Below are 22,605 nucleotides of genomic sequence, written 5' to 3'. Positions count from 1 at the left end.
AACCGGAGAGTTACTGCCAGCCATTAGGGTCATCTTGGTGATCTGATGAGCTTTATGACCGAAACAAAGTAGTGTCATGACTATTAAATCACCTGTTGCTCAATCAGCTGGCAGCTGAAAAGAAAGAAAACGAAAAGAAAGTTTCAAATGTACTATATCCTGTACAGTATGTCTTTTTGTACCCCCAGATGTATTTAACTAATAAGTACTTGACAATTATCACAAACATTATGTATAAGTTAATCAAATGAATGAAAAATTATATATCCTGCTCTTCACGATGTCCAGCAATGTTGTAAAAAGTATCCAAAAGACACACTGGAGTGTTTAAATAATCTGTTATCTAATGTTTTGAAACACCAAAAGTACAAGTAACTGTAAATTATCCATATAATAACTTATCACATAAATGTAGTGGAGTAAGTAGTAAGTCAGTACAATATTTGCCTCCAAAATGTAGTGGAGTGGATTTATAACGTAGGGTACTTGAGTAAATTTACTTAGTTACATTCTATCATTGATGTCCAGGTAGCATTTGCCTGAAACAGGTGACCTCATCAAGCTTTAACTGCTTTGTAAGCCGTTCTGTCTGGTGACTGATACCCATCAGGCCGCTCCACCTCTTGATCTACAGCCCGCATATGATATTCTTGGAAAATTCAAGCCAACTGTTGTGTAAACACTAACCTGTGTCACCTGTCTACTTTAACAAGGGTACAACTGTTTTTTAATCCCATGCTTTCTTCTCTTGCCTTTTCTCTGAAGTGTTTTTCACACCTAAACCTGTTTTAGGAAAAATGAAAAGCATGTTTGGTTTCAACCACAGACACATTAATGACAGGCTGTCCTGCCAGGTGAAGTTTAAAATAAAGCTCTGCAATGAATCTTTGATTTCTTATTCAAATACTTGCTCATTAAAAATGAGTTGTTGTTTCAAGTTCAAATTATTATTAATTAGTAGCACTGTTAGTAAATGAAGTAGCATCAATTAATGCCTCCGCCAGAGCTCTGTAGTTACAGCACAGTGGTGTTAATCTGCTTTACATTGTGTTCTGAATAATCATTACCGTCATTTGATGACTGTGGTAATAATAGCATCAAACTGGCAACACCTGTCACAGGTATGTAGTGATACCATCAGTTCTCTCTCTCTCTCTATCTATCTCTCTCCCTCTCTCTCACAGACACACCCACCCACACACACACACACAGTACAAATTAAACCTTGCTCACACTGTTGGGACTTTCCTTCTACCTGCGTTGTTTTACAGTCCATGATGATGCCCCACCCAGTACTATCTACTGATTATAAAGGTTGTCAGTCTCAAGGTCTCGAGTTCTGGAACACACACACACAAACACACATGGGCAGGTTTATTAGGCTCATCCTAAGATAAATCTCATTTATAAGTACTTGATAGTGATTATTTATCTGTCTTCATAACATAATGGCAATTATGTAATCAGGTTTCACACACGTAAATTCTAGCAGTATTATTTAACTTTTTGAGGATCACGTTTGACTCTCCTGCTTGTTAACAGCTAACTGGAAGAATTATTTTGCTCGTTCTGTAAAAGAAAAATGACCTGCACACCTGCGGACACTAAAGGTGAAATATCATTATATGGTGGGTGGTAATGAGAGAGTAGTGTCGTCTCATTGGCATGAGAGTCCATGTACACACACATGCATACGTAGCAACCCATTTACTGTATAGTGTTAAAGTGTGTGCACCTTTCCTCCCGGCACAGTGGTGTAAAGATGACCTCAATGCCTGAGGCTCCAGAGAGTCACCTTATACTCAGGTGTGACATTACAGCGTGAGAAAAGCATGCTGGGAAAGCTCACAGGGCCGCAGAGATGCAGGCTCCAGACAGAGAGAGAAAAACAAGAAAGGAGCAAAGTAAACTCTTTGTATTAGCTCTCTATGGTGCTGAAGTGAATCCCTGTTGATCCAAGTAATTTACAACTCAGGGACAACAGTTGTAAATATTAGATGTCCGGCAAATAAGTCCACATGAGGGAAACAATCCAAAAATAGCTTTATATACAAATCTGACATAAAAGCTGCTATTGTGCCACTGTCCTACTTTGAAAATGATGGGGTTGTTTCATTTGGTCTCTGAAAAGAGGGATGGTACTGTGTTTAACATCTATTATAATACACTAATTCCCAGTTTATTTGGAAAATAGCTAAAACAAATAGAGTCTAATACGTCCCTGTAATAAATTCTATCCTCATTAAGTTTTTGATGTTCACTCTTGAGAACGTTTGAGAGAGGCATTGATTCAACTTTATGGCTGCAGATTGTGATGCTGTTGAATAATATAGCGTAACACATTCACTGTTGTGATTATAACAGATAACGACCAATAAATAAACTGGCATATCAGCAAAGTCGTAGCTACTCTGGAGCTTTCAGTCATGTCACATGGTCTCCCTAAAACAGATGTTAGCTAAAGGGGCACTATGTAATAATTTGTCACAATTTACTTGTATTTATCACGTTTTTAATACACCTATGCATTTTCCTAATGAGAGTTAGATGAGATCATTGATGCCACTCTCGTGTTTGTATGTATACCAGAAGCTACAGCCAGCAGCAGCTTAGCTTAGCTTAGCACAAAGACTGGAAACTGGGGGAAACTGCTAGCCTGGCTTATTCAAAGGTAACATCCACCTACACACACACACACACACACACACACAACTAAAGCTCACTTATTAACATGTAAGGTCTTGTTTGTTTAAAGCATACAGAAACCAAAGTGTAAAAACAACATGGTGTGTTTATTTTGGGGTGGTTTGGATATTTCTTGTAGTGGCTTTCTGGAGTCTCCACTGGTTTCCTAACTGGTGAGAGGTGCTGGTAGGTGACAGAGCCAAAATGTCACCCTATTCCTTCAGTACAGATTGCTCCCTTGCAGAACCTGATTCGTCATACAACCACATGCATATATAGACAGGAAAAATCTGATTAAATGAGCGGGGGAATGTATTAAATGCAAATTGTTCCATACAGGACATGAGGAGGTGATGAGTATGAACATGTAGTGAATCATGCAGTACGCTACAGTATGTCTGTTTGCAGTCACCAAATCTGAGACCAAGAGGCAGACTGTTTTGGAACAGCATCGAAACAAACAAGGAAATATATATCGTATTCATGGTGTTTATCCTGTAGATCCATGTTTGAGGCTCAGGGAGGCCTGTCACCTCAGTCGTAAACTTTATGTTCTCTACAGTTTGTGTTCACTGTCAACATTTTACTCCAACAGCCATTTCAATAAAGTTTGTTTGAATTCAAATAGTCCCAGATAACAGCAGACTCCACTGCCAGGGGTGCTGAGATGCAGGCCAGGATTTAGCTGCAGCCTGGACTCTGCCTGGACCTGCACACCTGTTCGATGGGTGCCAGGTGACTCAGAGAGGCAGCACGAAGATAAAGAGGCCTTGCTGCATGGGGGAGATAGATAGAAAGAGAGAGAGAGAGAGAGAGCAGGAGGGAGGGAGAAGCACGCTGGGTGTGGTAAGATGCCTTGAGCACATTCCTCGCAGTGGCCGCACCCAGAATGTCAGCGTCTGTATACCTGCTTGTGTTTGTTATCAGAGCTTGTTCATGTAAGCACACACTTTCTCTCTTGGCACTCATACTTCTTTTCACTGGATTCAGTTTCATACAAAAAGTATTCTTCATCTACATTTTATTTCACATAATCTACGTGTAACCATCCGTCAGGCGTATGCAAACCCTCAACCCTCGTTTCATATCTGCTGAGAGTTGCACATTTGCATGAACTGGAAAGGAGTACACAGGCAGAGTGAGAGCTCAGAAACATGGCTCCTGAAGGGTGAGCGTACAACAGCTTGGCTGTTCAGGCAGACGTTCAAACAGGAGGCACACCCTTGGGAGCAGGACTGAACACACAATCATACTCATGAGTGTTTGCTGTTATCAGAGGGCCATGAAACAAGGTGTGTTCTGTCTGATAGACACACTTCAGGACAAAGGATGTCCCATATAAGGTGAACACACAGACACACAGACACACACACACAAATAATAGACAGAAAACGATAAACATAAAGGATTGAGACTAAAGTTTTTTATTTATGTTACACAATCAATAAATGTTGGAATTAAACTATTAAATAATGTTTCACATTTTGGCCGAGTGTGTGGGAACAATCTGCTAAATCAGGACCACTGACAAATGATGGCGTATATACAGTACATATAGGGTCACCCTATAGAGTGTGTTCACCTGACCTGTACTGTGCATGTATGGCTTTGAGAAAAACAAGTTTTCCCAAATCAAGCCCATATTGCAGAAGGAGGAACAGAGCAGTGCAGCCTGCAGCGAGGAGCTTTCACAGAGGATTCATATAGAAAGGGGAACTCTTGAAATCTGCTGATTCAGCACTAAGTGTTCTGCCTTGGAGAAAAACAGCAGGTGACTCATTTACAGTGTTTCATTGCAGAACTTGTTCTTCATAGAAACTAAAGTGAGTGCATTTAATTTACTATTTTAGCTAAAAATAAGCCACCATAGGCTGCTGGTCATACCAGACCAAGTGAGGCTGTGGCAGCAAAACCAGAGTGTGTTGAACTGAGAAATAGTGCATTTAACTGACTGAGAATTAAACTTTTCATTTGTCTGAGAAAGATGTGATATTACTTAACTCACAATAATTATATAATGAGTAGGGGTGGGAAAACGATTCACGATGCGTTGCCCACAATAATGATAGTATCGCGATACAATGATAATCAATACATAATCGTATCTTAAGAGGACGTATCATGATATTTTGCCATATCGTTATTTTGTCCCACCTCTGGTAAAAGACATCCTGTTAAAATATTACTTTGGTAAAAGTGAGAGTCACCCATATGAATAGTACTTGAGTAAAAGTATTAAAGTATGTGATATTTAATGTACTCAATTATCAAAAGTAATTTTCTGGCAATAAATCTACTTAACTGTCAAACTACAATTGTAGTGGTATTGTATCTAATATTCAGCATTTTTCTGATTATCAGGATCTTTGTTTAATTTGATCTGATTGCATTTTAAATACGCTCTACTTTGGCTCTGATGCAGCATGTTATCTGCAAAGTAACTAGTAACTTAAGTTATCAAATAAATGTAGTGGAGTAAAATTATATTTGCCTCCAGAATGTAATGGAAAGGAAGTATAAAGTAGCTGAAAATGTAAATACACAAGGAAAGTACAAGTATAGTATAGTTGCTTGAGTAAATGTACTTAGTTACATTCCACCAGTCACACACACTGTCAATCATGCAGGGAATCAAGACTCAAGAAGACTTTATTGTCCAGTGATTCACACACAAGTACACACAGGGAATCACATTTAGATTTCAGCCATTATAAAGTGCAGGAAGACAACACAAAGTGGACAAAACAAGCGGAAAGATGAGACAAAAACAGAGTCGAGACTCGCTGCGTGACGGTCAATAACCGCAGAGTTACTTGGAAAGCTGCGAAAAGAGTTTTGGGTAAAAGTTCAAAAACTTCCTCTGTCTCATGAAGCCAATTAGCAGCCATGACACAAAGGCCATCACTTTTGAAATATGCCACTGGGAGGGAGCTTCCAATGGTCTTGTGTTCCCAGTGATCGGCGGGTTTGGGAGGAGTCACACCGGTGGGAAAGCCCTGCCCTTACAGGAGTTGCCCGGTTCCTTCCTCATTCACCGCGCCGCGCTGTGCCGTCCTGCTGGCGGCGGCTCTGGAGGGTCTCACACACCGCCGAGTGTTGCGCTCGACCCGGGCCTGGTGTCCGCGTTGCCTACCTCGCCTCGCCTGTCTTCGCTGGTCGGCACCGGAGGGCCTGGGGTGGAGTTGTTGCCCGATCTGAGGAATGTGACGCACGGGCGGGACGGAGACGCACATCGGCCGTTTGTACAAAGATAATAGGAGACGACCTGCAGCGAAGTTAGGAGGTATGGAGAGGAAATGTGAGAGGCTAAACTGGGACAAAAGAAGCCTTCATACAGAGGGTCTATTCTATTATTTCCTATTCTATTGTGTCCTGTCCTCCCTCATGCTCTATATGATCCTATCTTTCTCTTTTCTATTCTGTTGTGTTCTACTATAATGATATCTTCTTGGTTTAATATCTTAGTTATACCTCTTTTATTATATTCTATCACTCTATTAATGTAAGTGGAATAAAAAAATAAAAATAAAAAAAGAGTGAGAGGCTGGTCACTTTCCTCAGCAGGAAGTTTGTAGAGGATTAGGTCACCCAGGTAGCTGCTGTGCATTTCAAAACCTGAACACTATTGTTATTATAGTCCGAGCACACAGAGAGCTCCGCGCTGGCTGGCACCGAAGAAACCGCTGAAAACATTCAAGACAGAGAAAAATAGCTAGTGGAGCTCTGTGTGTGCTGTATTGTAGGGAGCTACAGGTCATAAATAATGCTTGAAAGAGCAGAGACACTTTTACAAGCATGTCTAATGCCCTGGTTGCACAATGCTATGTATGCATCTCAGGTCATGTCATTAGGGCGACTGATGCCTCTAATTTAGAGATAAAACAGGCTCCTCGCTGTCTAATCACACAGCCTTGTCTGTTGAGCAAGAGAGACACTTACCACGTCCTCTCCTGTAGACTTATAGATCTATAGGGTCTGATAATATCTTTATTGCGGACGCACAGATCCATTTTCTTAGCAGCTTTCCTTTCCTATTGATCTAAACTGCACCTTAACGGGCTGTGCCTCGATTCATTCAAAGTGACTCACTGGATAGGAATAGTCCACCATGTGGTTATAATTTGAGGGGAAAAAGTTTGTAGTGCCAGCTCTTCTGTGGTGTCTCTGTGCCTGTGTGCTTCTCATTATGACTTTCATCTTGTCACACTAGCCATTTGGCCGAGGCTGCATCACATTCATAGCTTTGTTGCCATTTTATGTGTCACACAGGGCTACTGTCTATCTGTAAAGGTGTTATAAGTCATGTTTGAGAAGCAGAAACATTTTTATGCTTTTATTTTGGAGTTTTCCACTCGAGGTAACCGCAGACATTAAGGCTGTTGGAACAGTTGACGAGGACCTCAGAGGACCTGTTTTTCTAGCAGTGCTGCTCCGTAAACCACATTTTGAAAAAGGGAGGATCGGTGTCGCCATGTGTTCACACATACAGCATATACACTCACGTAACCTTCAGCTGTCTTTTTGGTGCCCATCAACAGTTGTGCTGAGGTGCGATTATGTACAGAGAGACAGGCCTTGCTCTGTGTTTGCTCTTATCTATGTGTGGTTGTGTTAATCTGACAAGAGTGGCATTGAGAGGTTGTGACAGGAGCATCTGGAGATAACTGGCTCATCCCTCCGAACCTGTTTTCGGGCATTGTTTTCTCACTCCATTCACACCGAATTATCACACAAACTGAATCGACCGGAGAGGTATGTCGGATCAATAATAGTGTTTGTTTAGTGAGGTGTGTTAACATGTGTGTGTGTGTGTGTGGAACGGTGAGAGAGTGAAAATATTTTCTGGTGCTTTATAGTTTGTCTCCTCAGGCTGGTTTTCTTTGATTCACATGTTGAGACAGATAAACATTTTTCCCTCCCTCAGCTCTTCATGTGTTCTCTCGCTCCGTCTTCTTTTGGTGACGTTAATGCAGGAATGCAGAGAATGAGCCATTCACACGCTTGGTGAGCAAATATTGTGCACATCTGAATATTTGGTTTTTATCAGCGTTGAGGAGCTGCATGTCTACCCTGCAGTGGTTTCGTCTTTCAAACTGGCTTTGTTGATGGTACATTCGGGGCAGGCTCGTCATTGTGCGAGCAACAGAAAGCTTTATAACTAAGGGAGAAACAGAAATAGAGGAAGAAAAGAGAGCGAAAGATCTCTATCAACATGTGTCACTACCTACAGTTGATGCTTACTGGAGTTGCTATAACAACAAACAAAGCAGCAGTATTTGTTTGAATATCCTTCCAGTCAACCAGGTGAGCTGGAGAGAGTTTGTCATGCTTCTTACGTTGTGCTATTCCTCTGGTGATTCATTCTGCAGTGACCCAGAGGTCGGCAGGTGGATATGAAACCCCCAGGCCCTGTTTCCTGCTCCGTCAATCTTGAGTCACCCACTTAGCTCACATACACCTCAGGGTCAATTTGCGCTTGTTTGCTGTGAAACTCAACCTTATTATTTTAATCGTCAGCAATTCTGATGTTCAATTTTCAAGTAAACGTGCTGAACATTACCTACAGGCAGCTCCTCAAATGTGAGAGTTTGCTACCTTTCTTTGTCTTCTGTGGTGGTAAACTGAATATCTTTTGGTTTTAATCTGCTGGTCGGACATAACAAGTAATTTAAAGACATCAGGTTGAACTCTGGGAAACTGTGATTGACAGTTTTGGATCAATCAAGACATTTAATCAAAGATGAATCAAGAGTGAAAGCAATTGTTTGCTGCTATTTCATCACCCCAAAGGGTTTTGTAATATTGCCAAACATGTTAGATGGCTTTCCTGAAGTTAAAACATTATGACGAGCACAGGCAGGTGCACATCTCTCAGTTTATGGCTGTTATCACAAGTCCTCAGGTATGCACGTTAGTGCCGCCTCAGCACAATTCAGTTTTGTGCAGATCAAGCCCCAGGCTGCTAGATTTATTTAAAATAAAGAACAAAACAGAACAGGTCAAAGCACTGATGTTTTTTCTATTTTAGCGACTTGGAAGGGGTAAAGTTATTCCATGGAAGCAGTATGTGTGCCTCGCATGCCTCTGTGCCCACCATGGAACTTTTAACTGGGAACAGCGCACCACAAAGGCCTAATTTCTATGGCTAAAGGGAGCAAGGAAGCAGGATGTCAGCCATTTTGCTAGCAGATGAATCACCACAGTCCAGCGTGTTGCAAGTTATCCGCAGGCTGGGCTACCCGGTGACTCACCAGGCCTCTGAGTAAACCGGCTTCTGCGGGTTAGAACATGGGCCCTTTTTCCTATCAGCACCGATCACTTAAGTGAGCCTGGAAGTTTACAGAAAACACGTCACACACTACAGCAGGTCCAACTTCACCTCCAACACCTACCCACTTAGACCCCACGTTACACACACACCCTGATCATGTACCCTGACTGTCAATCAACCATAGTTCCTTAGGCTGTACATTTCCATGGTGATATATCCACACAGTCAAAAACACTTCCTGTCGTGACCACAAGCTGCAATGTGCAGAAGTAACTTGTGTATATTTCAGAGATTTACCAGCTCACTTTGGATATTTGAACTTTTTAATGGTTGTTAACCCACATCTTCACCATCAGATGACCCATCTAGTGTGCAGCTGTCAGTACCACATTAAATTTCAATGAGGGGGTGTCCTGGTTGGGTCGGTTGACGGTAGATAACACATAACTGTGTAGTGGGTTGGAATCAAGCCGGGGACCTTTGCCCAAAGTCTTAATCCTCGTTCTTTTCTCCTTCATCTAATGCCAAACAAAATCTTACTCGTCACAGTGATTGTATACTTTATCACTTGAAAGCAGGTACAGTAAACCACGAAATAATTAACAGACACCAAATAATGTGCCACTAAACAAAGTGGATTGAACCAACTATTGGTCTTAGGGAGCAAACTAGTACTTAAACACACAGTATGCAAATTCTGACGCTCGTGTTGTCACAATCAAAAACCAGTAAGAATCGTGTTCATGGACGAGATGATGTATTAAAGTGTAATTCACATTAAATTTAGTCACTTTTCGCCAAATTTCTAATTATTCATGTTCTTCATTGTTGTGTCTGGTTCAGTTCCATCTTTTTTCAATGATGGCTTATTGTCTCTTTTGGGCTGAGAGTGACAGAATTGGATCAGTATCTAATGAAAGGATTCGATGAACTTGGCTTTTGAGGTCTGTGAATCTGCAAAGTTAATCCTAACCTTCTCCACGCTCACTTTCTCACTTAAACAATCACACATTTGCAAATTATTATGTAACAATGTTCCATTCACTACCTTTAATTGAGTTTAAGTCAGTTCAAGTCACGGCATAGTGAACAGCTTACTCATCAAGCTTTCTTCAATCAATTTGTGTGTTATGAGTGACATAGATTTTTCAGGATTAGGTCTGAGTAGCAACTTGAAGCATGACACACCCGCTTTAAAATTGACTGAGCAGAGATATGAGAGAACCTGTCTATACACCTCTTCATGCCTTTCCCACCCCTCCCTTACACCTCCCTTTTTCTCCTCACTTGACTTTTGTCTTTCTTTCATTGTTTTTTCAGTGTCCGGTCGTTTTTCTTTGTCATTACCTTTATGTGCAGTTTTCCCATAAGCCGATTGAATTTCAGTTAATCATTGGTGCTATCGCAACCGAGATGTTTCATTGCTGAATACTGCTCTGATGTTACATTCATTTGCTCGTAAACGTAGAACTGGTTCCTTGGCTGGGGAGGAAAATATTTCTGTGGAGATCTGCCACAACTGTTAGCGTCTGCTTGATTATAAGCCTGTGGTATTTTGTGCCGGTAAAGGTGTGTTAATATAAGAGATTTATACTCGTTAAACTTACTTCGCAGGCTTTGCAGCAGAAACAATGGACACTTTGTGTGAGAGGTTATAGGTAATCTGTCTGCTTGTGTATCTTGACACAAACCGTTCTTCCTCTCACCAACATAAGGAATATTTAGATGAATTATGAGTATTGTATACAGACAGAGGAGTGGTGTCTTATCCAGTTGAACACATCAAAGTATTTAATGGTTTTGTCTTCCTGCATGCTATTTTGTTTGCTCTGATATTCTTAGATATTTTCCTGAAACACAAAAACCGGCTGCATCCGAATAAATGAAAATAATAATCGTGCAACATTGTTCTCTGTGCGCTGACCTTTTCTTTCCTTCTGACTTTTCTGCACAGCTTCAAATTCCTCTCCCCACTTCTTCGCCCTGACCCTTGACCCCACATCTCTCTCCAACCATGGCACACCGATCTCAGAGTTCATCGGTTGGTGAGAACCCCCTTGACCCAAACTACCTGCCCCCACATTATCGTGAGGAATACCGCCTGGCTATTGATGCTCTGATAGAAAATGACATACAGGTAACACTGCAGTTTTTTACTTGTGTATATCTAATGATGATGTATAATTAAAATACTCCAAAAACACATATGCATTGGTTTTATTATGGAATGATCTGTGTGTCTCCTGTCCCACTAGGGCTACTATGAATTCCTCCAGACTGCAGAAGTAGTCGGTTTCCTGGCACAGCCGGAAATCGAATATATCAAGTCAACAATCCAGACACCCAACTGGGCATCCAACGTCCCAGAGCTGACATACCTTGAGGGAGGTCAGGACGCTGATGGCTCCTCTGACACTTATTGGCCGGTGCAGTCCGACTCGGCTGCACCGGGGCTGGATCTGGGCTGGCCACTGCCACAGCACAGCTTCGTTGGACCCACAGAGGTCACCACTCTGGTCAACCCCTCCGACCCAGACATGCCAAGCATCAAGGAGCAGGCCAGGAGACTCATCAAGAATGCACGCCAAGTAAGTAAAAGGGAGGGATAGGAAACATGGAGTGGGTAAACTTGTATGTCCAGTTTGCTTTCAGAAGGAATTTATGAGCGATAATTGATTCATGAGATCTAAGCCTTCCTCATTCACATATTCACATTTATTCAGTGGGTACAACGACAAATATGCTACATATGATATTGGTTCTATGCACAATGAACATACACTACTTTTTCAAAGCTGTCTAGAAGTGGATGGGAAAAACCACTGACCCACTGCCTATCCTCTTTATCTAATCAGTATATATTGTACACATCAAATGTTATCTCTTAAAAAAAAAGCTGAGATAAATGGCTGCCAGTGACGAGTGTGTGTAGGTTGTGCTATCTCATTGTTTGTTTAATCTTACTTTTTATCTGCCACTGCCAGCTTTGCCACCACTCCCTTTTCTAGATGAATTTCTTACTGACTGACCTTTGGCTAAATGAAAAAAGTAATTAGCAAGAAGTGTGGATGCAAGCAGTCAAACCTGTTGGTGGGGTGGGCCCTGCTTGTGCTCCACTTCTTGTGTATGAGTGTATAGAGTACATGGCTGTCTTTTACCGCGACAATAGTAACTCAGGAGAGTCATAAGGCATAAAGTACGTGTTTCAACATGCATACAGAGGACAGACAGGTTCTAAGAGGCAGTAGTAATTAATCTCTCTATACTAGGAATGCAAATTTAGTACAGACTCACCTACATTGTACTGCTGATACACTGAGTTTAGTTAAATATAGGCCTACATTTGGTTTCAGTTATTTGGTTGAGAGGTGTTCACTGTCCTGTGCACAAATTTCTCAATATTTTCATTAATTATTACATTTTTCATATAATCGATAGTAAATTAATCTAGTCTCAGCTCAAAAGTACCAAAAACATATATGTATTATGTACGGCCCTGTTTTTTAAGAGCATAATGTTCTAAGCACAAAGAATAGCCACCACTCCCAAAGTCCCTTCAAATTATGTAACTGTAATTTTAAATTCTACTCATTAAACCAGAAGAAAACAGGGCTGCCACAGAGTGATCATAAAACTATAGACAAAGACCATATTATACTAACCAAACCTTAACCAGTTTTTTTATGTTTGCTCTTCTTCTCAAGGTCATTGCTGTGGTGATGGACACGTTCACAGATGTTGACATTTTTGCTGACCTTTTGGATGCAGCAGCACGCCATGTTCCGGTTTACATCCTACTGGATGAGCAGGAAGCCTATCACTTTGTCTCTATGGTCATCAACTGCAAAGTCAACTTGGACCAAATTCCTGTGAGCTTGCCTTTTTTTACATTCCCTCAGTAGACTGGGCCAATAGTCAGTTTTCCTGTGGCATTTATTGTGTAATTATTTTGAGATAACACATCATTTTCACAAAGGATTGTATGTGATTGAAATTTTGTTTTACAGATGATGCGTGTCAGGACTGTGTCAGGAATAACCTATTATTCCAGGACGGGAAAATCATTCAAGGGGCAGGTGAAAGATCGTTTCCTACTGGCTGACTGCAGGGCTGTACTCTGTGGCAACTACAGGTGAGTAATTTAATTCTGTTCATTAAATTCCCGACTCAATGGCCATTCATTCTGTAAATTCAAGTACTTTAATTGCCTCTACTCTTCTTTCTTATTTACTAATAGTTTCATGTGGTCCTATGAGAAGATCCACCGCAGCATTGCCCATCTCTTCCTCGGGGAGCTGGTTTCCACCTTTGATGAAGAGTTTCGCATTTTGTTTGCTCAGTCAGAACCTCTAGTTATTGACCCATCGGATAGAGCACTTGCTGTCTCTGACCCCAGCAGTTACTTCAGTAGCCAGTTCGGTCTGAAGAGGAGCCAGTCTTTGCGTAACCCTATAGGTTACCGCAGGCAGCCTGAGATTCCCTCTGCCTTCCCCTATGGAGATTCTGACCGTAATCTTGCACTTCCTTTCCGGAGGAACGATCCATTTCGTCACACCATTGAACCTGGGCCAGGAATTACAATTGGGAAGTATTCCCAGCAACAGTTTCGTCTGCAGCAGTCGTACCTTGATCAGGGAAGGTCCATAGTTTCCAGGCAGATGGAGATGAGTGCCAGTGGCTTCAAAAGGCACAGCTATGCAGAGGGAACCCAGGAAAGCTACTCATCTTCGAGGCAATACATGAAGCACAGAGTCATGAATAACCTGGATGAGACAGACTTCCACAGGTAGTTAACCCTTTAGTACCTACAACTGTTTGGAATCTGAATGCTGTACTCTGAATCATCGCATGTATTACCATCTTATGTGAGCATGTCTTTACACATAAAAATAAACAAATAATAACCACTGTATTTTTTTTACAGGGAGCAGATCCAAAGTAGCCACTTCTACAGTGAAGGGCCTGGGTCTGGCTCTGGGCACGGACACTATGACAGGCTTCGAGGTCGTCCTCCACATCTCTCCATTGACCAGCATTCAGAGTCAAGCTATCGCTCAGATCAGGAGCCTCCACCTGGAAACTATGGCGGAGACTACTTTTCATCTGAGGACTTGGGAGGACCTGAGGGGCTTCGGGCACCTCCGTTAGCCGGGAGGTATGGAGGAGGTTCTGGTCATAAGAGGCCAAGCCTAGGTCAGTCATATGCCTGTCAGAGCTCACCCACGCAGCCCCACATACCAGAGAAGAAACCGTTCCCCAAACAATCTGATCAAGAGCCTGATCAAGATGCAGATGCCAGGCAAGGCATGAGGAGATGGAGAATCGACTCCTATCTCAGCACTTACGAGGACAGTGGTGAAGAAGGTCTTACTCAACCTATGGGGCCTGATGCATTTGAAGATCAGCCACCATCTCTGCAACCAACTGCCACTGAGAGTTCAGCTCCCCGCTTTGGAATAAAGGAGCCACCAAATGTTCCCCCCAAACCAAGACCAGATATCCTGAGACCACGCTTTGGAAAGCCCCTGTTACCTGAGAGCAACAATAAAGACTCAACAACTAAGGACTTGCTTCCGTCAGTCAGTGACTTAAAATCATCAATATTTGATAAAAGAGAGAGGGAGGTGGCAAAGAAAAGGGAAGGAGAGACAGGAAGGGAGGTGGGTGTAGACGTGGAGGTGAAAAAGGGTGTAGATCTCTTAGTGTCCAAACATGAATCATTCCACTCACGTATTAACCCAATGCTTCAACGTAGCTCTCGCCTGCGTTCCTCGCTGATTTTCTCATCTTCCAAGACAGAGATGCACAGCAGTAACCTCGGCCTAATACCAGCCACGGAAGAAGATGAGAAGTTAGACTCAGTACGCACTTCCTCAATTGTGGCCCAGATACTCGAGAAGAGATCAATGACTCGTGAGCCTTTTGCATGGAGAAGGAAGGCTGCTGAAAAAGATAAGGAGGTACAAATGGAGAAAGAGAGAGAAGAAAAAGAGAAGGAGAAAGAGAAAGAGCAACAGCAAGAGGAGGAGTTTGGATTGAAATATGAGATTAAAGCAAAAGTGGAGCCTCAGAAAACAATCGAAGAGGTAACAACATCATCATCTCTGAACATGAATGACCCTGCCAATCGACTACAGTATTTCAAAGATCTGGCTGCCAAGAGAAAAATCTCAAAAATGGAGACAGAGTCATCGCTAAAAGCCCCAGAGCCAGCTGAAAAAAAGCCAGACTTGTCTGATAAACCTCCCCTAGAACCTGAGACGACTCAAAAGATCCCGACTGTCTCTGTTACTTCAGAAGAATCTGTACCAAAGAAGACAGACATCTCAGCAAAACTAGCAGAGCTCACTCGCAGACCTTCACTTAGTTCCTCAAAGCCACCCATAAGCTCTGCCAAGCCTTCTGCTAGCTTCCTGAAGCTTCCAGAGACAACTCAACCTAATAAAGAGGAGAATGCGTCAGAGGGTCAAAAGAGGGATATATTCAAGTCTCTGAAACCCCTCCCTTCACCCAAGCTCTTCAGGAGGGATCCGTTGAAGCTCAAAGGACTGAATCCTCGCCGCATCTCCAGTGGTGAGGAACTTCTGGCAACAGATGCTACAGACGCAGAAAAGAGTGAACTGAAAAAGAACCGCTCTCAAAGTTCTTCAACTATGCCACGTGATGAAGGACTGCAAAAAGTCATGGGATCTAGTACATCAATCAACACACTTGGTGAGGGGAAGGGTGAGGGTAAGACACTTGACTTTCTAAAGAAGCAGACTCAGAGGCTAAAGGGAATCCTCGGGCCCAAGGATAAAGACAAGAAATCTTCAGGAGACGATAGGGGCATGGGGGTCACTGGAGATTCAAGCAGAAAGCAGAGTTTATCTACTAGCGATACAGGATCTACCATGACCGACCAAACTACGAGCAATCATAAGACATCTACTAGCACATCAGGCCCATCTCGATACCAGGCCCCAGGCAGCTCTGTTCTGTTCAGTAGCAACCTACGAGATGACACCAAAGTCATTCTGGAGCAGATCTCAGCCAACAGCCAAAAGAGCCGACAGGAGCGAGAAGAAACAGCCGGGGACAAAGCTGGTGGCGCCGAGGAGAAGGGGCTGGAGCGATCGAACTCCATAAGAAGAAATATATTTCAACGAACGCAGCAAGGCAATGTCCAGGAGCGGGAGGGATTGCTGAAGAGGATAGAGAGTATGAGGAAGGAGAAGAAGGTCTACAGCCGCTTTGAGGTAGTCTATCACTGCAAGGGTGATGTTTGTCATGTAGATGGGAAAGTGATATGAACAAAAGCAAAAGCAGTATTAGGGGTAAACAACAAAAGTGGTTATGAAATGTGTTATTGCAATAAGTGATAAATAATGAGTTTAGCTTAAATTACGTTTTAAAAAGCCAGCGGGCCAAATCGTTCATGTTTGAGTTGATCAGATGCAGCAGTACACAGTGACAGTGTGAGTAGTTTACAGTACGATTACAAGAGTTAAATGTAGGGGTCGACCGATATGGCTGTTTCAGGGCCGATAACGATTATTGGAAGTCAAGGACACAGAAAAACGATAATTGGGACCGATTTTGCAGTAAGAATCTAAGTGTCAAAATTTTGAATAACCAGTGGTGGAAGTACAATTTACTCAAGTGCTGTTCTTTAGTAGAATTTTCAGGCACTTTACTTGAGTATTTTGATTTTCTTCTACTTTAAACATCCTCTCCACTACATTTATTTGATACATTCAGTTACTTTGCAGATTCATTTTATGTTATTGTTTAGAGGCTAATTATTGTGGCGTGTTACCAATCAGATATTGTTTGAGGGCCGGACATTGTGTGAGAGGATGCTGAATCAGAGCCAAAGTAGCACATTTTTTAATTAGTTTATTTTATCTGCAATCTGACAGAAAAATCAGCGACACTGATAATTGGAAAGATGCTGAATATCGGCCTGATAATCGTCTAGGGCTGATAATCGGTCCATCCCTAGTTAAGTGTGAGAACAATCTCTGAGCAACTTGATCAGATGTTTTTACTCATGTTAACGCAAAATTAATTCTTAGTTAAGTGTTTGTTAAATCAGTCTCAAATGTAAATAACTCTCTTACATAAGATATACTTAGACAATCATGTGTTTGTGCAAGTTTTTAATGATAATTTTTATACATGGTCTAAGCAATTACAGATGATGGTCAATGATGCATCTTGTATAATTATTGTTTGTATAAAGTAGTTTGTATTCCAGAACAATGGCATAATGTTTGAAATAGTCTTATTTTAAGCTGTGAAAATAAATTTTGATGGACAAGCTAATGTTCATTGATTTATATATACACTAGAAGTTTAGTACAACTACACAGTTGTTTTTGAGTATCATTTTATTTTAAATACAACTGAATTTTGTTTTTACCTTTGCTGATCTACTGGTCAAATTATAGTGTTATTCAGATAAGTGGAAAACTGTACTTAAGACTGCCCCCTGAAATCTCAAAATATTGATGGTAGTGATGAGAAGGAGGAGGGAATGGACAGATGAAAATGGGGGGGGAGTTCATACTTTGTTGCATTCACAATTATCCCTGTTGTTCTGTTAACAGATGGGGAATAACCTGGGATAACGAAAGATGGAGGAGTGACCTTTTATATGGAAACTATTTATACGAGATGATCAAAAAGACCTGTTACCCGTATGTGCCAACGACACTATCAAAGTACCTCTGTGGCTCCACACTGCAGCCTTTCCTGGATTTTCACACGAAGTAATAAAACTTGAAAAGACAATATATAAAAATGCTGAAAACAAACTAAAGTCACTGAGTTTGGAATGTCCGTCTTTGCCAAGACCTGGTACTAAGTTTACCTTATATGGTGACTGAGAGAAAGAAGAGTGACTCTGCTTGCATACTGGTTTCACGGGCTAATGTTTCACAGAACAGAAAAAGGTAGGGCCACTCACCTATAAATGGGTTTTATGAATGCAACTGAAGGAGTTAGAGAGGATAAGGGAAGACTGTACATGTTGCACCTGAGGGGTAAGAAAGTATATACATGCTAGTTATAAAACAGTGGTAGATGACTGCAAATGTTAAGTATCAGTGATGTGTGTTTCTGCAAGTGTCTGTAGCTGGGACTTTTCTGAAACTAAATAGGAGGAAGTGTCCCCCTGGATTCACTAGCCACAGCTAGAAGAACTATTATTAACCCAAACCTGAAAACACAAATAAGAATATGAAGATAAGGAATAGAATGAAATGAAGGGTGAAAATTCAAGGGTAAGTCTGAGATAACAGAGAATGAAGAGTGAGACAAAGTCTGAATCAGACAGTAATGTCTAATTCTAATGTTGAGACAGCAGCAGTGGAGTTTTAGCAGAAAGTAAAACCTGTCATGAACTTTAGCCTCTCAAGAGGGCGTTATGTACTTTTCTGTTAAGGTGTGGACACACCTCTCAGGTTTGAAGATGTCAAAGAGAGAGGAGTTTAAAAAATATGTATTAGTCTTTGTCTTAAATAAAAATATAAATGTAAATACATTTCCACGGATCGTGACTCAAAAATGTGCCCCCCTTTCTCTTTCTATCCTGGACTTACATTCGTCATCACCTCTAAAGGAAAAAAAGAGAAAATGGAAGGCTACATTTTGCAGTACTGGAGCTGGGCCATGCCTTCTTACATAACTCACCTAACTTCTGAGACCTACGCCCTACGCAGGACTCCAAACTCCTTTGTTGGTCTGTAAACACTATTAAACCAAAGATTTAGTTATATGGTACAGTTCCCAGGCTGCTTGACAACTCGGCAGGGCATCAAACCCTTTTGGTTTGTATTTGTACTATACATCAAAAGATTGAACGAAAGAGGATCTATTGCCATATGGACACTTTAGGGGTTACACTGTTTTCTTTATGGGGTATTTTGTACATATGTATGTAAGAAGGGCTTGGTGATATTCTAAGTAACAACTTAGATTATGATCACCCTCACTGTGCTATCTAAGTGCCTTGTGCTTATTATTAATTAACATGTAAATATCTGGTCTTGGCTGTAAAAAAAAATGGCATTAACTATGGGAAAATCACTTGCACAGGGTCGTGTTCTTTAAAAAAAAACTGAAATAGTATTACATTGTATTTGAAATACTGTCTTTTATTAAAACTCTTTACAGCTGAAGTTGAATGTGGCTATGCAGATAAAGTATATACAGTGTGTAAATTGTAGTGGATGGTTGTACTGTTTTCATTTATAGGCTCGTTAAGATTCATAGAATAAAACCCATTTGACGACTATGTCACATTGAATTAACTTAGTAATTTTAAATATATTAACATTTATATCATCTCAATACACAAAATTTTAGTAAGATTAACATAGTATTATACAGGATACTGCTACTGGCATTTACCTATCTACAAAACACCATTAACCTATCTGAGAACGTAAAATATTTCAGATTTTACTAATACATCAAATTTGGCATAAGATAACAAAACAAACCCATGCCTCACAGAACAACTAATATAAAAACAACAAGCACATAGAGAAAGGAGAGAGTTTGGTTGACAGACTTTTTAACTTGGATGTCACTAGTAAAAATCACTAAAGTTCATGTAATTGCATTTCATTTTGAGGTCAACGAAAGCTTTGGTTTTCTCCCTGAACCGGTTTTTGGAGGGACTCTGCAACCCTCGGTAGCTGACATTTGGGAGATCTATGGTTTTCACCTGACAAAATTATTACCTCTCATTTTCTAAAAACAACCTGGAAACGTGTTTTTACTCCCCCTGAACCTCTGCCGCTGTTATTCTTGGCTGCTTCTGTTTCTTCACCTCTTCTAGCTCTTCATGGAGGCAGTGCAGTTGAGCCAACTTCATTTGTTCTGTAAGAATCACAGAACAAGACCAGATCAAAGGGGTCAGAAATGGAAAACAAACACTTTATTCATGCATGAACAAAAGCAAATGTTTTACTGTATGCATGCTTTTCAAAAGAATGTGCAGACATGACTGGAAGATACTTACCAGCTGATAACAGCTGAGATTTTATATTTTCAGCATTTCCTATTTCATCTGGGAGCCTTTTTGGAGTCTAAATAACAATTCAAACAACAATAGTCATTAACAACAATTTCATCATTCTATTTTTAAAAATGTATGGGGAAAATATAGATAGGGCAATAAGTTACTCATTTTTATACTAAATAGGCAAACTTACGAAGACAGACTGCAGATTCTTATGCTGCTCTATCAGTTGATGAAGTTGGTTTTCAAACTTCATCCTGCAAAAACAAACAGCTTTCATTAAATTTAGATCACAATCACATGGTTGTTCAATACGTTTTTAAAAAAATCTTATAAACCATTGCACTTTTAGGGTTTTATTTACCGCTGCTTCCGGTGTTTAAGTTTGAATTCCTGGATTTCACATCTGTACTGTTCCAGCAGTTCCTCACTTTTCTTGTTCTGTTGTAACAGCCTGCAACACACACATACACACAATTCATCACTCAGTTTAAGATAAAAAAAAAAAAAAAAAGACATATCTAAAAGTCTGCACAGGAGACCTGGCACAAGCTTTGATTAAATTGTTCAGTGTGTGTAATACTGGATACAATATACCATCATCACATGGTCCTGTGATAATACACAAAAGAGCTATGCCCTACCTAAGGATGTGGTGTTGAATAATCAATTGCACAACACTTAAATGCTGCCTTTTAGGAAAGCTTTTGTGAATAAATACCTGTGAGTTAAATATGACTAAAAACTAGAAACAACATGCAAAAGCTGAAAAACTAAAAAGTCGACAGAGGTATCAGACTCAAGTCTTTAAATGATGGAACTTTCTCTTCTGCCACCAACAAATCAATGGTTGATGTCCAGGAAGGTGAAGATGCAATCATAAACTCATTAGCCTTCATGCTAAAACAATAAAATCTTCTTAAGGGCTTTACTAAAACTGCAAAGTCAATAATGTTAAGAATAACACACAAGTACATGTCTAATTTTAATACCTTAAATTCATCTTGGTGAAGATTACTTAAGTCAATATATGACACTGAATTAAAGATTATCATTAAAAAAGGTACATTCAAATTATATCATTATACAAATAGGACATTAAAAAGTTATATACAGACAGCACAAATAGTAAATTGAAGATTAATTAGTAGAAACAGACACAGCCAACATCAGGACTGGAGAAAAAAAAATCAAGATGTCGTTGTAGATCTAAACAAGACAGGTAGAGTTTGAACTTCAAAAAGAAAAAAGAAAAAAAAGTACTCAGGATTCTAAAATGAGAAGTTGCTGCCATCTAGTGTTACACATGAAACACAACACATGATTGAGGTCTGTTGATGGGTCATGTTCAGACTACAGGTGTCAACAAAGTACTGAAGACACTCAGTAATGTTTTTTATTTGGTTCGTGTGGAGCTCACCTAGCAGAGTCCTGCTCAGATTCCTCACACTGGAACTGCAGCTTCCTGCACAACTCTGGAGATACATATCACAGTAATTACACAATCTGTCTTATTCACATTAAGTGTCTGTGTTTAAAAAAATAAATAAATTCCTGACACAGTTTATAAAAACATTAACTACACGGCAATTACAAATGTACAATTGTTTGCTAGACTAATGTGTGTGTACCTTCTTTTTCTTTATGGATTCCTTCCAGTTGGTAAGCTTTATTTTGTACTGTAAAAACAACAACAGCCAGCCTAGTAATAATATACAATTATACAATAAACATTATATATGGTATATAACACACAGCATAAACAGTTGCCAGCAACAGGTACATCTAGAAGGTACAATAAATATATTTCATGTAGATTCAAATACAATTATTAATGATGATTTTGTGTCTTACAAGTTGCCAGCTCTTTCTGCAAAGAGTCACTGACTGATTTGATCTCCTTAATTTCTTCTTCCAGGACTCTTTTACCTGGAATAAAACACAACGTAACTGGCACATGATAGCTGTTGCATTTTGCCTGTCATAAAGCTATATTCAGGGGTTACGTCAGATTTAGAGAATCATGAGATAACATCTACCACCTCATACATAATACTAAATGTAGTATCTAAAATTTACTTAAGAGTACCAGAGATATCTATAATGAAGTTCAGTACTTACTCTTTAAGTATTTATGTTTACATAGTTGATCAGAATGGGTCTTGAAGGGTGTTGCTGTTCCCAACAAGATGGAGATATTAATCATATCTCATTCATCTCCATTCATCATGTTCTGAAACTCCACGTATGGAGTAACAGGTAAGGATGTACCTCACTGACGATTCCCCCACTTTGGTTCACAGAACTGTTATGATCTCGACGTACATATGTCTTACTCATGGTTTTCAATTCCTGTGGTAGTCTTCAAATTTTACTTGCTACACGTAGTTTAATGTCATATTACTAACCTTGAATCGTTACTATTTTGATCTAAAGCGGATTTTGATAGATATATTCGATTATTTCTCTTAAACCTAAGAGGAAACGCGGGTCATTAGCATGTGATCGGCTGAAACAGCCTTCTCATTGGTGCACATTTGCAAAGCTTTCCATCGATTTCAGGACCCCGTGTTGAAGCGTTTTCACATTGTAGGAGCAGTTTTTTCTATTAAGGACACACTACACCTGGCTCACATGG

General features: G+C 40.4%; 2 protein-coding genes and 1 non-coding gene across 3 annotated transcripts; 1 reads left to right on the top strand and 2 right to left on the bottom strand.

The window, feature by feature from the left end:
- The first annotated feature begins 5,739 nt into the window (after positions 1 to 5,739).
- Positions 5,740 to 19,166, top strand: fam83hb (family with sequence similarity 83 member Hb). The gene is made up of 8 exons (XM_073463505.1): positions 5,740 to 5,968; positions 10,911 to 11,093; positions 11,212 to 11,544; positions 12,661 to 12,825; positions 12,964 to 13,088; positions 13,194 to 13,742; positions 13,881 to 16,194; positions 17,548 to 19,166. Exons 2-8 carry the CDS (start codon positions 10,971 to 10,973, stop codon positions 17,566 to 17,568), a joined length of 3,630 nt encoding a protein of 1,209 aa, XP_073319606.1. The 5' UTR covers positions 5,740 to 5,968; positions 10,911 to 10,970; the 3' UTR covers positions 17,569 to 19,166.
- A 291-nt stretch (positions 19,167 to 19,457) lies between these two features.
- Positions 19,458 to 22,244, bottom strand: LOC140993795 (synaptonemal complex central element protein 1). Its single transcript, XM_073463337.1, has 8 exons — positions 22,089 to 22,244; positions 21,822 to 21,896; positions 21,599 to 21,646; positions 21,388 to 21,442; positions 20,332 to 20,421; positions 20,161 to 20,224; positions 19,968 to 20,034; positions 19,458 to 19,825 (listed from the first exon to the last, which is right to left on the bottom strand). The coding sequence occupies exons 1-8, from the start codon at positions 22,171 to 22,173 to the stop codon at positions 19,722 to 19,724; spliced, it is 588 nt and encodes a 195-aa protein (XP_073319438.1). The 5' UTR covers positions 22,174 to 22,244; the 3' UTR covers positions 19,458 to 19,721.
- On the bottom strand, positions 22,117 to 22,249 carry LOC140994154 (U8 small nucleolar RNA). Its single transcript, XR_012178720.1, has one exon. It is a non-coding gene; the product is annotated as a U8 small nucleolar RNA (small nucleolar RNA).
- Between the last annotated feature and the right edge of the window lie 356 nt (positions 22,250 to 22,605).

The sequence above is a fragment of the Pagrus major genome, chromosome 3 (genome assembly GCF_040436345.1).
Source record: "Pagrus major chromosome 3, Pma_NU_1.0".
Lineage (NCBI taxonomy): Eukaryota > Metazoa > Chordata > Actinopteri > Spariformes > Sparidae > Pagrus > Pagrus major.
The sequence above is the reverse complement of the archived record's forward strand: the minus strand, read 5'-3'. Positions and strand labels throughout refer to the sequence as shown.

Coding starts and splice junctions, on each gene's coding strand:
- fam83hb (XM_073463505.1), top strand. CDS start 10,971: ATGGCACACCGATCTCAGAGTTCATCGGTTGGTGAGAACCCCCTTGAC. Junction 12,826..12,963: donor TCAACTTGGACCAAATTCCT/GTGAGCTTGCCT, acceptor TTTGTTTTACAG/ATGATGCGTGTCAGGACTGT. Junction 13,089..13,193: donor GTACTCTGTGGCAACTACAG/GTGAGTAATTTA, acceptor ATTTACTAATAG/TTTCATGTGGTCCTATGAGA.
- LOC140993795 (XM_073463337.1), bottom strand. CDS start 22,173: ATGATTAATATCTCCATCTTGTTGGGAACAGCAACACCCTTCAAGACC. Junction 21,897..22,088: donor TAAACATAAATACTTAAAGA/GTAAGTACTGAA, acceptor GTTTTATTCCAG/GTAAAAGAGTCCTGGAAGAA. Junction 20,225..20,331: donor CTTAAACACCGGAAGCAGCG/GTAAATAAAACC, acceptor TTGTTTTTGCAG/GATGAAGTTTGAAAACCAAC.